The 13,250-nt window shown below is 33.3% G+C and overlaps 1 protein-coding gene across 1 annotated transcript in view; it reads left to right on the top strand.

Moving 5' to 3' along the window:
- MYCBP2 (MYC binding protein 2, E3 ubiquitin protein ligase) overlaps positions 1-13,250 on the top strand; it is a 265,889-nt gene that overhangs the window by 175,205 nt on the left and 77,434 nt on the right. The window contains exons 48-51 of the mRNA XM_011378152.2: positions 3,731-3,846; positions 5,897-5,994; positions 6,717-6,833; positions 7,531-7,671. Coding sequence (XP_011376454.1) covers positions 3,731-3,846; positions 5,897-5,994; positions 6,717-6,833; positions 7,531-7,671 — 472 coding nt within the window. The remainder of the gene's footprint in view (positions 1-3,730; positions 3,847-5,896; positions 5,995-6,716; positions 6,834-7,530; positions 7,672-13,250) is intronic.

Here is a 13,250-nt window from a genome sequence, read left to right as displayed (position 1 = left end):
GATAACTGTTTGTTGCAGCACTGTTTATTGAATGTTTTATCACAGCATTAATCAAGGATGTTTCTAATAATTTTGTGATTGCTACTGGTCTCTTAAAGGTTTATGAAAATTACTCGTTTGAAGAACTGCGTTTTGCATCACCAACTCCTAAGAGGTAAGGAGTTTCCTCAAAGCATGTCCAAAACGTGTTGTCAACTACTTGCATCCTATATTTCAACTTTATTTTCCATAAATGAATATTTTATACCATTTTTAAAAATTTCCAATAAAATTTATCACAAATTTAATAATATATAGATTTATAGTTAGAATGTATTTATATTCAACTGAATTATTGCCAATATGTTACATAATACTAAGGTACTAGAGAAAGAATAACTGTTACCTAAAACATAAATTGGCTTGTTTAGGGTTGGTTAGTTTGTGGGGTTTTTTTCTCCCCTGTTTTTGCTTCCCTCTCTCCTTCACCTAATGAATTCCAGAGTGATTTCAGTGTTCTTTTGATTATGAGGTCTTAATTTTCAGCCTCTGAGTAATTCTCTTAATTTTGGAATTAAGCAGATTTTTTGACTTACTATTTTATTTGCTGGTTAGGAGAAGTACTTTTTTAAATAGATGCTTGGAAAAAATTATTAGATGGGTTATACTTTAGAGAAACCACCTCCATGGAATTTAGAAAAAGCTCCAAAGTTATTCTGAAAAAGCATAATTACTTATACATTTCATTGTATCACACATATCACATGACTTATTAGAAATTAACATGTTGCTATGACTTTAAGCAGGGGAGTGATATAATCTGATTTATAGTTTTAAAATATCAGTCTGGCTATTCTTAAGAATGAATTACAGGGGAGCAAGAGTGGGAACAGAGAGATGAGTTCAATTATTAAATTGCTTGGACTAGGAGTAGAACAGAGTTAGCAGTAGAAATGAAGAAGTAGATGAGTTTGGAATATACTTAGAAGATAAAACCAATAGCCTTGCTGCTGGAATGGAAATAAAGAGGTGAAAGAAAGAGAAGAATCAAGAATGATTGTAGCAGCAGTACAGAGTATAATACATGGCAATATAAGGTTTGGCCAACTTTGACCTGCAGACCTAATCGGGCCTGTTTTTGTAAATAAAGTTGTATTAGAACACAGCCTTGCTCATTAGGTTATGTATTGTCTCTGGCTTCTTTCCCACTACAATGTAGTAATTAATTGTGACAGACTGGTGCAATAGACTAAAATAGCATTACAGAAAATGCTGTTAGCCCCTGGTATAGATTATTATGATTTTTATGAGGATCAAAAATCCTGAGAAACGAGCAGGTGTTTTTTTGTTCTGTTTTGTTGGGTGCTGGGGTGAGTGGAAAATAGGAGTTCTTCTTTGGGTTTATTAAAGTTGAAATGCTGAGATGCCTCCTAGTTATCTACGTGGGGTATTTATGGGGCAACTGGAAATAATCAGTTTGAAATTCAGGGGAGAAATGAACTTGGGTCATTTATATAGAGATGGTAGTTAAAACTAAGGAATAGATGAATGCTCAACTAGAGAGATGCTATTCAAAGAAAAAAAGAAAACCTAGACCCAGATCCTGGGGCATTCCACAGTTAAAGAGTAGTCAGAAGAGGGAGAGCCAACCAAACACTGAGAAAGAGTGGCCCGTGAGATCAGAGGAAAACCAGGAGAATGTTGGAGAAGGAAAAAGAAGTCATTTCAAGAGTGTCGGAGTTGTCAGCTATCAAGTCTCAGATTGCTAAGGACAAAGAAAAAAACATTGAATTTTGGGATGCAGTAGTCATTGATTACCGATATAAGTAATTGCAATGACGTGTTGGAAACAAAAGCCTAGGATAAGTTGTGAAAGAGAATTGGAAGTGAAGAAATGGGGACTGTGATTATAAATAATTCTTTAACTAAATTTTTATATTAATGGGAAAAGAGATATGAGGCCTCATTTGAAAGGGCTGTAATATCAAGAGGAGGTGTTTAATTGGGAAATTCTGAAGTTTTTATGGAGATGAAGTAGAAATAGAAATGACAGTGTTTCATCTTTTCTTACGGCTGAGTAATATTCCATTGTATGTATGTACAACAACTTCTTTATCCAGTCATCTATTGAAGGACACTTTGGTTGCTTCCATGTCCAGGCCACTGTGAATAATGCTGCTATAAACATTGGTGTGCAAATATCTTTTCTGATGTGGCTCTTCAAGTCTTTGGGATAAATACCCAGTAGAGGGATTGCTGGATCATATGGTAGATCAGTTCTTAGGTTTTTGAGGAACCTCCATACTGTTTTCCGTAGTGGCTTTACCAATTTGCAGTCCCACCAGCAGTGTATGGGGGTTCCTTTTTCTCTTCATCCTCTCCAGCATTTGTTATTACTTGTCCTGTTGATAATAACCATTCTAACAGGTGCGAGGTGGTATCTCATTGTGGTTTTGATTTTCGTTTTCCTAGTAGCTAGTGATGTTGAGCATCTTTTCATATGTCTATTAACCATTTGTATGTCTTCTTGAAAGAAGTATCTGCTCATGGCCTCTGCCCATTTTTAATTGGATTTTTTTTTTATTGTTGAGTTGTATCAGTTCTTTGAATATTTCGGATATTAGGCCCTTATAGGAGGCACTGTTTACAAATATGTTCTCCCATTCAGTTGTTACCTCTTTACCTTGTTGACAGTTTCTTTTTCTGTGCAGATTTCTACTTTGATGCAGTCCCATTCGTTTTCTTTTGCTTTTACTTCCCTTACCTTTGAGGTCAAATTCATAAAATCCTCTCTAAATCTAAGGTCTATGAGTTTAGTACCTATGCAATTTATTGTTTCAGGTCTTATATTTTAGTCTGTGATCTTTTTGAGTTTATTTTGGTGTATAGTGACAGATAGCAGTCTAGTTTCATTCAACAGCATAGATGGATCTTGATATTATCATGCTAAGTGAAATAAATCAGATAGAAAAATTTGAGAACCATATGATTTCACTTTTTTGTGGTATATAAATCTGAAAGCAACAAATGAACAAGACAAACAGAGACTCATGGACACAGAAAACAGCTTAGTGGTTACCAGAGGGAAGAGAGGAAGGGTAGAGGTAGATGAGGTAAAGGGGGTTAAGTATGTGGTGACAGAAAAAAATTTAACTTTGGATGGTGAACACAATGCAATATACAAATGATGTATTATAGAATTATACACTTGAAACCTATATGATTTTGTTAACTAATGTCATTCCAATAAATTTAGTAAATAAAAGAAGAAAAAATATAAATGATCCAGTAAAATGGGAGAAATTGACAATGAATGAGAGAAAGCAAGGTAATTGCAGCACAGAAATGCTGAGGAATGAGATTCACAGCACAAATGGAGGGGCTAGCTTTGAATCAAAGACCCAGGATATTTCTTCCATTGTAGCAGGAGAAGACATAGAGGAAAGTAGGTTTATTAATTTGATTGCAACTTTGAGGTTGTATCTCTTGCTTCAGTTTCTCACTGAAGAAAGTGATGTCATTATCAGCAGAGAGTGAGGAAGAGGGTTGATGGAGATTTCAAGTGAGTAAACAAAAATGAAATTTAGTCATTTTGGAGAGTAAAAAAACATGCTATGATGGCAGGGCAGTAGGATTGCCATTTATTGTAATAATACAATCAGAAATTAAATTTTTGTTGATATATCTTAGTGATGTTGTCAGCTGTTTAACCAAAAGTAAATTTTCCAATATTCGTCTTCTTTCTTTCTAGACCCAGTGAGAATATGCTGATCCGTGTCAATAACGATGGCACTTATTGTGCAAACTGGACTCCAGGAGCTATTGGACTCTATACTATTCATGTTACCATTGATGGCATTGAAATAGGTATTTTTTTTTTTTTAAATTATGAGTTACTTAGTACAAAGAACTAGAATCAGAATCATCTTTCTGTTCTTTAACTTGTATCATAGACATGGACAGGTTTCATAACTTATATGGGACTTCATTTCCTCTTTTATAGTGAGTACTGACTTAGTACATTCATAAGGTCTTAAAATTTTGTAATAATTTGTGGTGTCATTACAGCCCTCATGACTCCTTCCCTCCACTCCCTAAGGTGACTGGTCAGGAATGATCTCCTCCATGATGCTGTATAACTATGTATACCTCGTCCCCCCTCGTGGTACATCTTTCTTCCTTTCCTGGCTGTGAGCAGAGACCATCTCACTTATCTTTGGATCTCCTAATCTAGCTCAGTGTTGAATGAATGAATTTTCTTCATCCACCACTAATTTTGAAAAGTATACTGCTTTTCCTTTAGATATTAATCTTTTTTTATTATTATTTTAGAACTATTCATATAACAGAACTATTCATATAACAGTAGAACAATACTCTATTCATATAACAGTAGAACAATACTCTATTAAAGTGTTTATCAATATGAATTCTTTGTGACACTGTCTTTCCTAATGTTTCTCAACAAAAAGAGTTCCTATGATTGGGTAGATTCAGAAAACCTAGTATAATGTAGTCTCATCTTAGACATTTATACAATTCACATTAACATATTAGGGATTCTGAGAAGTCTTAAAATTAAGAATCTTGTCTAACTTTGTTTAACCCTTACATGAGACCTTTGCATGTGGGGAAGAGGGAGACAGGGTAGAGATATAAGTAATACAATTAAAAGTCCACCAAAATACCCTTTGGGAAACTCTAGTGTAAATAGTTTGTTTTTACAGTGACGATAAAGAGGTACTTCACATTGATGTAACTATGCAGAATATATATTAACGTATCTGTGTAGAATGAGATATAGTGAATATATCTGTATCATTCCAGAGACCTATTGTTTTCAGCCTTTGCTACACTATCCTTTATTTCAACATATCCATAAAGCCTTTATTTAGTTCAGCAAAGTTTTGTTGGTTTTGAGCAAACATTATTCTGGGTAAGACAGTTCTGTTAACTGTTAACAATTTATTGATGGTTGGGAGATAAAATAGGCAAACAAAATTATATAAGTAGCAACATGCAAGAGGTACACATTACAAGAATCAAAAGCAGACAGAGTTCAGAACAGCTTCATCTTCACTAATAGTGGGATGAAAGAAACTGATAACAAAGTAGATAAGAAAAATCCACTTAGATTTGTTTTTTCTAATGACACTGAAGAAAAAGATTCAAATTTACTTGGAATCATCCATTTTATTCCCTACTTTTCTAAGTCAACTTTCTCCCAAGGTGACCAAAATGTCAGACCAAATGTCAGCTGGGACCTTGCTTGACCATAGGCAAGAAGAGATAATAATTCATCAGAATAATTATAATAATAGCTCACATTTTGGGGGCACTTAATATTATGTCCAACATTGTTATATATGCGCCTTATTTATTTTAAATTATTTCATTTTCACAACAGCTCAGTGAGATAGGTGCTATTCTCGGTCACATTTTATAGATGAAAAAATTGAGGCACAGAGAGTCAAACAAATAGTGACAAACATGGGAAAAAACAAGACAGTCTAATGTGAGAACCCCAGCTTTAAACTGCCATGCTGTTTTTGCCTGTTAGTAGTAGAGATGGTTGGTATGGACGATGGGCAGTACCCTAATCTGATGCTATGAGATATATTTGGTCATACAAAGGTTTCTTTCTTTATTATTTTTATTTTTTAGTATGATTTTCTATGTTCCAGATAAAGAATGTGAGCCCTGCCTTTTTTTCTTGAACTCCTAAGACACCCATTTGGAATCTCAGGGTCATTTTTCAAATATTTCTTTTTTTTAGCTGTAAAAATCAATCACCTTGAAAAGACAGAATTCAGATATTGTTTTGTTTAAAATAGCTGTGAATGTATATAAGGTTAGGTTTAAGGATCTTCCCTCCCTTGTATTCTCAAATGTTACAGTTCTCTTCCTTTTCTTACAGATGCTGGCCTAGAAGTAAAGGTAAAAGACCCACCAAAAGGGATGATACCACCGGGGACTCAACTGGTCAAACCAAAGACTGAACCTCAACCAAATAAGGTTAGGCTAGAATGAAATCCGAACCTGAATTGGTTAAAGACTCGTTAACTTTCTTCATTGATGGATGCTTCATGGTGGCCATCAAACATTTAATATTTTACTTGATTTCAGCGTTTGAATTCTAAATATCCCTAAATAAATTTGAAGAGTAGGTCACTGTAATTCTAATCATTTCTAAATTATAGAACCTGTACTTTTTGGCTTTTTGGTATAATGCTATAGTAATTTATAGGCTTTGTGTACTTTCTGTTATTGAAAATTTACAACTAACAAAAAGTCTGCTAAAATTAAGTGTATGAAGTTTACAAGTTGAAGTATCTTATGCTGCTAAGAAAAATTAATTTCCTAACATCTAAAGAGTAAGTAGAGGAATTTTGGTAAATTTATTAAAAAGGAAACATTGGTAAAGAATTTATATTATGCCTTTCTAAAAAGAAAAAAAATAGCTTTTTTCTCCTTTTTATCATGTTTTCAAAATTTAGATAGCAAATTATAAATATATAAATAATTGCCTAATTTTTAAAGGTAATGTACATTTTAATACTTATAAAAGTTCTATTGTTATAGATAAGCCACTGTTATTTACACAGGGAAACCAGCTACAAATAATTTTGGAAACTTTCTCTGAATTAATAATACTTTCAAATCTGTTTAATTTTATCTCTTATGATTTGTGAGATCTCTGTTCCATAATTTTCCCTGTCTATCTTTGCCTTTCTCAGGTTCGAAAATTTGTGGCCAAGGACAGTGCAGGGCTCCGTATCCGTAGCCACCCTTCCCTGCAGAGTGAGCAGATAGGCATAGTGAAAGTTAATGGAACTATCACTTTTATTGATGAGGTAATTTGTAAAGAAATACCTGGTAATAAATTTTGGACAGAAAGTTTTTGTATTGTTTGCACAATAATAACTTTACTAAATTTTCTGTTAGAATATGTCTTAAGTAGTTTGGTAGTGTTTGAAATATTGTTTGGCAAAATGTGTTTATTGAGTTTCAAATATTTCATTTATTTTTCTTTATCAATAAAGTAACTAAAATTATTTTTTTTAACATGAAAGGAACTCAGTTAACACAGTAGTCAGAACCTGTACAAGTACACACTAAAAATGGCTACAGTGTTCCTTAAATTTTTAAAATATTGTTTGTTTTTAAATGTATCTTACTGTATTGCTTTAACATTAACAGTATATTTTTCTAATTATATAACTTATTATTAAAATTGAGGGGAAGGAAGACTTATGTTCTCTTGGGAAACATCTGATTTTATGTTTAAGCTGTTTATCTTAAAGTGTGATTTCTTTGAGCTTTTACTCCTAAATGATATTGTTTTTTCCGTCTCAACATTCGATTTATAATATTGCTTGGCATTCCTTGCTGCTTTTTCCTTAAAGGTTCTCTCATACTTATCTTCTGCAAAAACTAGATGCTTAATCTCCATGTCCACCATTATTTGCTTGCTCTGTAGCCTTTCAGCCCTCACAAGCCTCATAGGAGTTACAAGAAGGCATGGCTTGTTTTTGTTGCTTATTTCCATAGATCCACAATGATGATGGTGTATGGCTGAGACTGAATGATGAGACCATAAAGAAGTATGTTCCTAACATGAATGGTTACACTGAAGCCTGGTGCCTGTCTTTTAATCAACATCTTGGCAAGAGTCTCCTGGTCCCTGTTGACGTAAGTAAAAGGTGGTTTTAACAAGCATTATAGGTACACTCTGTCCTCATTACACGGCTTTCTTTAATTAAGGCTTTTCAGTTCTGAGGTAAACCACAACTAAATTACTTTTACTTTATAAGTGCTCGACTTCTTGTGAGCTTCTGTGTAATGAAGGTGGAGTTTGGCAAGGCTGAGGCCCTTAATACTTATGATCCATCACAGGCAGAAAGTAGCAAATGAAAACTAGTCTACTGAGTTCCTTTCAAAGAGGTACGGTTGCATATTTCCTTTTCCTTTCTTATTATACACACTACTGTTTGGAATGAATTCCAAACTAAAATTTGTAAATTCAGATTTATTATACATTCAAAAATGTGTATAACATTTGCTTTTTATGTTGGCGTTTTGTAATTATTTCTCTGTGTCTTGTCTAAGCATGAATCTTTTCTTTTCTCGGCTTGTAATACTATTATATTAAAATAAGGCGGATTTTTAGACTTCTGGTGCTATAGTGTTTTAATTGAAGCTGAATCCTACCGTTTGAGAGAATTCATTGATCTTCTTGACAAATGCAGTAGAATACTTAAAGCCAGTATTCACAAGATTGGTACATCACTAAATGTGATAGTAACCCACAACTCTTTTTATAATTTAAACAGAAAAGTATGATTTTTCTTTTTTTCATCATCATCACATGTATATACTCTTTATGACACTGCTAATAAACAGCACTGTGAAAATTTTATTTAAAAAAAACTTAGTGTTTTAAACAGTTAAATTTTTTAAAAATCAGTATATAAGTTAGCTTATTATATTAAACCATTCAATGTATTATTTGTTTTTCTCCATGATAGTCTAGAGTAATGATCTCCTAAGTTGCGGTTATATAGGATGATTTTTTGAGAAAGAAAGTAAGGGAACTTCTCTTTATATTTATTGACTTCACTTTTTAATATTCTTGTGTATATGTTGTCTGACAGTAAGTGGGGAAAGATGTATGCATATATTTTTTTACTAATAGGTATATGATGAAAAAAGTTTGGAGAATGTTTACGTACCGCTCTACTGAGGATAAACTAAACAGTGACAAATCTATAATTAAAATTTAAAATTTTAAATCAGATCTTTTAAAATTATCCTCAGATTTGTATCTGTAGGTAAAAATGAAAAGGATTTTGACCCTCTGAAAAAGAGGTATTACTCTGAAAGAGATATAATAATTCTTTATCATCTATGGCTAAAAAATTGGCTTTAAATGGTTTGAAACCATTCTTTTATTATAGTAACCAAATATTCCTCAGGATTATGAAAATTTTATTTTAAATGAAATAATACAGTTTATTTTTAATTTCACCAATTTATACTTTCGTGTATATTAAGTTCCTAGTAAGGCATTATATTATCTTGACCACCTCCCCCACTCTAATTTTTTTTTTCCGAATTGCTTTGTTCATTTGAGGAGATGCTTTTATGAGAGGAAGATACTCACACATATAAACTAAGAAATAAAAGTAGAAGTAAGAGCAAGAAGTGCTGTGTGTTGAATTCTAGATCCCGTGGCTTTAAACCTCATCTAAGACACAATTTGTAGCAGACAGTCTTCTTGAGGCCAGAGAGAGAAGGGCAGTAAAAAAGATAGGAGAGAAAGCTGAATGGAGTGAACCATACAGATACTTGTTGATGGGTTTTCACTGAAATGTGAATGAGGAGGTTATCACTGACTTATTTGAAGAATCTAGATGCAGAATATTGGAGATAGAAAGTAAAATGAACTAGCTTTCGGTATTTTCTAGCCTTTTTTCATGTTTAAAAATAACATGAGTTCTATTTTAATATAAATAACTCAGTGTCTGGTATCATTAAGGCTGAGGATTTTCTGGTTCCTTTATTTTAAGGATGATAGTGACTTGAGATTTTTATAAATTAAAAGAAACAGTAGGAAAGGAGTAAATTAAAGATGTAGGTAAGAAATCTGAAGATTGAAAAAGGAGGAGAAAATGGAATTCAGGCCACATTTGGAGAGTCGTTTCTGTGAAGGAAGAGGGGATATGTATGACAGTAGATAAGTTTTTAGGGATGGAGGGAGAAAGGGAAGAGGTTGAAGGAGACCATGATATTTCCATAAAAAGAAGACAGGAAGCCATCAGTTGAGACTGAAATAAGTGAGTTAAGTTAGAGGGTTTAGAAATATAAAAATTTAGAATAATGTTTATAGAAGTAGAAAGAAGCATCTAACAGAAAACTACTTGTTTGGTATTTTGAGGCCACTAAGGACCCAGTGAGACCACTGGATAGATCCTTTCTAGATACCCTTCCTCCCATATAGCCCTACGTGTCTAGAATTAAAGGAGCCAAGAAAGCAGATTATAGCATTAACTGGAATTTTCTGGGCTGCTATGAGAAAAAATTAGGGGCAAAAAGGAATTTCAGATGCTGTTGGAAGAGTAGGTGAGATCGCTACCTGGGATCCAGCCTAAATTAGAAATGCAAAAGGACAAATGGAGGGTCTAAGGAACTTGGACAACTTAATAAAATCCTAGAACAACATAGTAGGTGCACTATAGTTAAAGAACTGGAAGGATGTAGGCAGTTTGTGTGATAAAGTAGAATATTTGAATATGGCCCCAAATAGATCTTATATAAAGTTGCTTTAGTGTGGGTGTTAAATGAGGACCCACACAGAATCAGAACCAATGAATACCTTATTCCAGAGGGCTAAATATGATAGGGCATAGAGGGAATAATGATATTTTCATAGACGGAATAATAATTCCATCTCATGCCCTAAAGGAACGAATACAGCTAAATAAATGCACCTTGCTACTTCTTTCTTTGCACCTGTTGGTACATTTACTACTGGAAAAAACACTTTATACCTATTCTCCCTTTTTACTTTAGTCCATTTGCAACTAAATCAGCTATAATTATGGCTTATAATTGTAAAATACTGCTAAGTGAAAAAAAAAAACTGAGAGATTTGAAATAAAATTAGAAATAACTAAGAACTAATGGCACTAACTTAAGATCCAGAAGTACCGAAAAGTTGCCTTCAGCGATGTTTACATCTACCTCTTCAACCTTTTCTGGTTACAACGATTTTTCTTTCACATCAATGTGCGAACCTTATTTGGATCCTGTCTCAAGTAAATTGTTGGGCAGAGTGGGGGCAGGGATATGAAATTTGAACGCTGACTAGATATTTGATGAACTACTTGAAAAAGAAAAAGATTACCAGAAATAATCGTGTTTAGAATGAGTTTTAAGTGATTTTTGTTGCACTGTCTTGTTTATTTAATCATGTTATAGAACTCTTGTTTCCATTGTAGATATGTACATTAGTTAAATTTTGGCCTGGCTAGCAACAGTTCTATTTAAACATCATTACTAAGAAATAACGGCATCCTAACTTAGACTTTAACTCTGTTTTAGCACTGTAGTAATGCTCTAGTTTAGAGATTAAATAGCATTAGACATTCATATTATGACTGTATTTTTAAAAATATTTTTAAATTAATGGAAAGAATATGAATATGAAGGATACAGATCCTTTTTTGTGAGGTTCTCATGGTCTCTTTCCCTTCTTAGAACACTATGTTCAGTTTTACATCTTACAGTCTTTGTGTTGTTTCATTCATCTAGAATGCCTTTTCTTCCATTTTTTTTTCCCTTTTAAAATATTTTCCTTGTTGACCAGGTTTTGAAATTTCTCTTGACATTTCTCTTCTCTGTACTTCCCAGTAATTCTGTAGCTATTATTTATTAACTGTTTATGTAACAAATATTTATTGAGTTCTTATTATGTACCAGATACTAAGCTGAGAAGTAGACGTTGGGTAGAGAGCAGAGGGGAGGGATACACAATAAATAAATGGAGTACAGTTCTCGCTCTTGAGGTACTCACTATATAATGTGATAGACATACTATGTTCAAATAATTAAGTTGCATTGTGATAAGTTATAGAATGGCTTCACTTATTGGGTGACATTTGAGGATGTCTTGAAGAAAAGTTACCAGGAAAAAGTGAAGGAATGTCTAGACAGCATCAAATGTCCAAAATTATGGCGGCATGCTGTGTTTGGGAACTGATAAATAGTTGACATGAGTGAAGCAAAGAATTGGGGATAGCAAAAAAGTGCTGGGGAAATTAGGTTTCCCTCTGCCTTCTCAGGTAGCACTGTGTGAAAGCAGAGAAGGCTTACTTCTTTCTCCAACTACCCTATGTTTAGGTGGGTTTTTATTTTGCCTTCAGCCCACTTGTAATTATATACTTCTTATTTCTGTTGTTAAACTCCTTAAGGGTAAGGACTCATTAAGGATCCCTTCTTACTCATATTTGTTTCTTCCAAAGTGTTAATTACATTTTGTTCGTGATAGGCTTTCAACATTGTCGAATACTAAATTTTCTTCCTGGCATTTCGTTTGATCATGCTGCTTAAAATAATTTCTAACACATTTATGCTCCTTACCTTAATTCTCTCACTTAATTTTCAGGGTGACTCTGTGATGTTAAGTATTTTATCATTCTCATTCTTCCAATGACAAAAGATAGCTTATCTCCCAAGATCGTAAGTAGAAGTAGTGGAGCTGGTTCAGAACCCCAGTTGATGTGATTAAAGCCCATGCTTTTAGGTTTGTCTACTTTAATCTAGTGGAGAGATGAGGGTTAATAAAATTATAAAAAGATAAAGTGAATATACCTATAAAAATCATATTACTTTGGCTAGAATGCCCAAGTTAAATAAATATGAATATTTATAACTTTAGGGGTTGAATGAGGATGAATACCATGATATATGTTGAAGGTGACATGGGTCAGTCTGAGAAGGCATACCTGGGGAATGTTGATTTTAAATTAAAATTCCAAAGATTTGGAAACTACAAAATGTAATCTAGTAGAATGTTTCATACTTCAGGGAAAATATAAGTAAATAAAGAGAGGATTAGTTATACAGATGACACGGGAGACATTTGATGGCCTAGAATAGAGCCTACATTTTTTGGAAAACGATAGGAGAGGCACAATTCTGTGGATACTTTGTCAAAAATCAGTTCTGCCAACATCGTGAAGGAGGCTGAATGGTGGAGAAAGTTTATATCAAGGAAAGTTGATGGTGCCTCATTGTAAGTGTGCTAAGGTACCTTTTTAATGCCCATATTGTCTGAATTCCTGCGAAAGCAACTTGGATCTCCGAACATTTCAGTGCATTTATACAAACCACTTCTTATCTACTTTGGCTGACTGCTCACTGTTCACATGTAGAAAGTAGGCTGATTTTTCCAAATTTTAGGGCCCCGAAGATTTAATGGAGAGATAAAGAGAAAATATCATTTGGTAATTAGGGTAATTGTTAAAATTAGCAAATGTTTCCTGCATTCTATGTCCAATTTCATTCTTTTGAGATACCCAATGATGCCTGGTAGTCACAGCTTTAACATATCCCAGATTTCTTGGTTTGGTTTTATTAATAGATTTATGTGTATGTGTATACATAACCTGATTTTTAATCTTAATAAATACTAAATATTTACTTATTAATTCACTATTAGTAAATGTGCTATCCTAGATGGTTATCAAAAGCTTCTTTTCACACGTTAG

The sequence above is a fragment of the Pteropus vampyrus genome, unplaced genomic scaffold (assembly GCF_000151845.1).
Source record: "Pteropus vampyrus isolate Shadow unplaced genomic scaffold, Pvam_2.0 Scaffold332, whole genome shotgun sequence".
Lineage (NCBI taxonomy): Eukaryota > Metazoa > Chordata > Mammalia > Chiroptera > Pteropodidae > Pteropus > Pteropus vampyrus.
The sequence above is the reverse complement of the archived record's forward strand: the minus strand, read 5'-3'. Positions and strand labels throughout refer to the sequence as shown.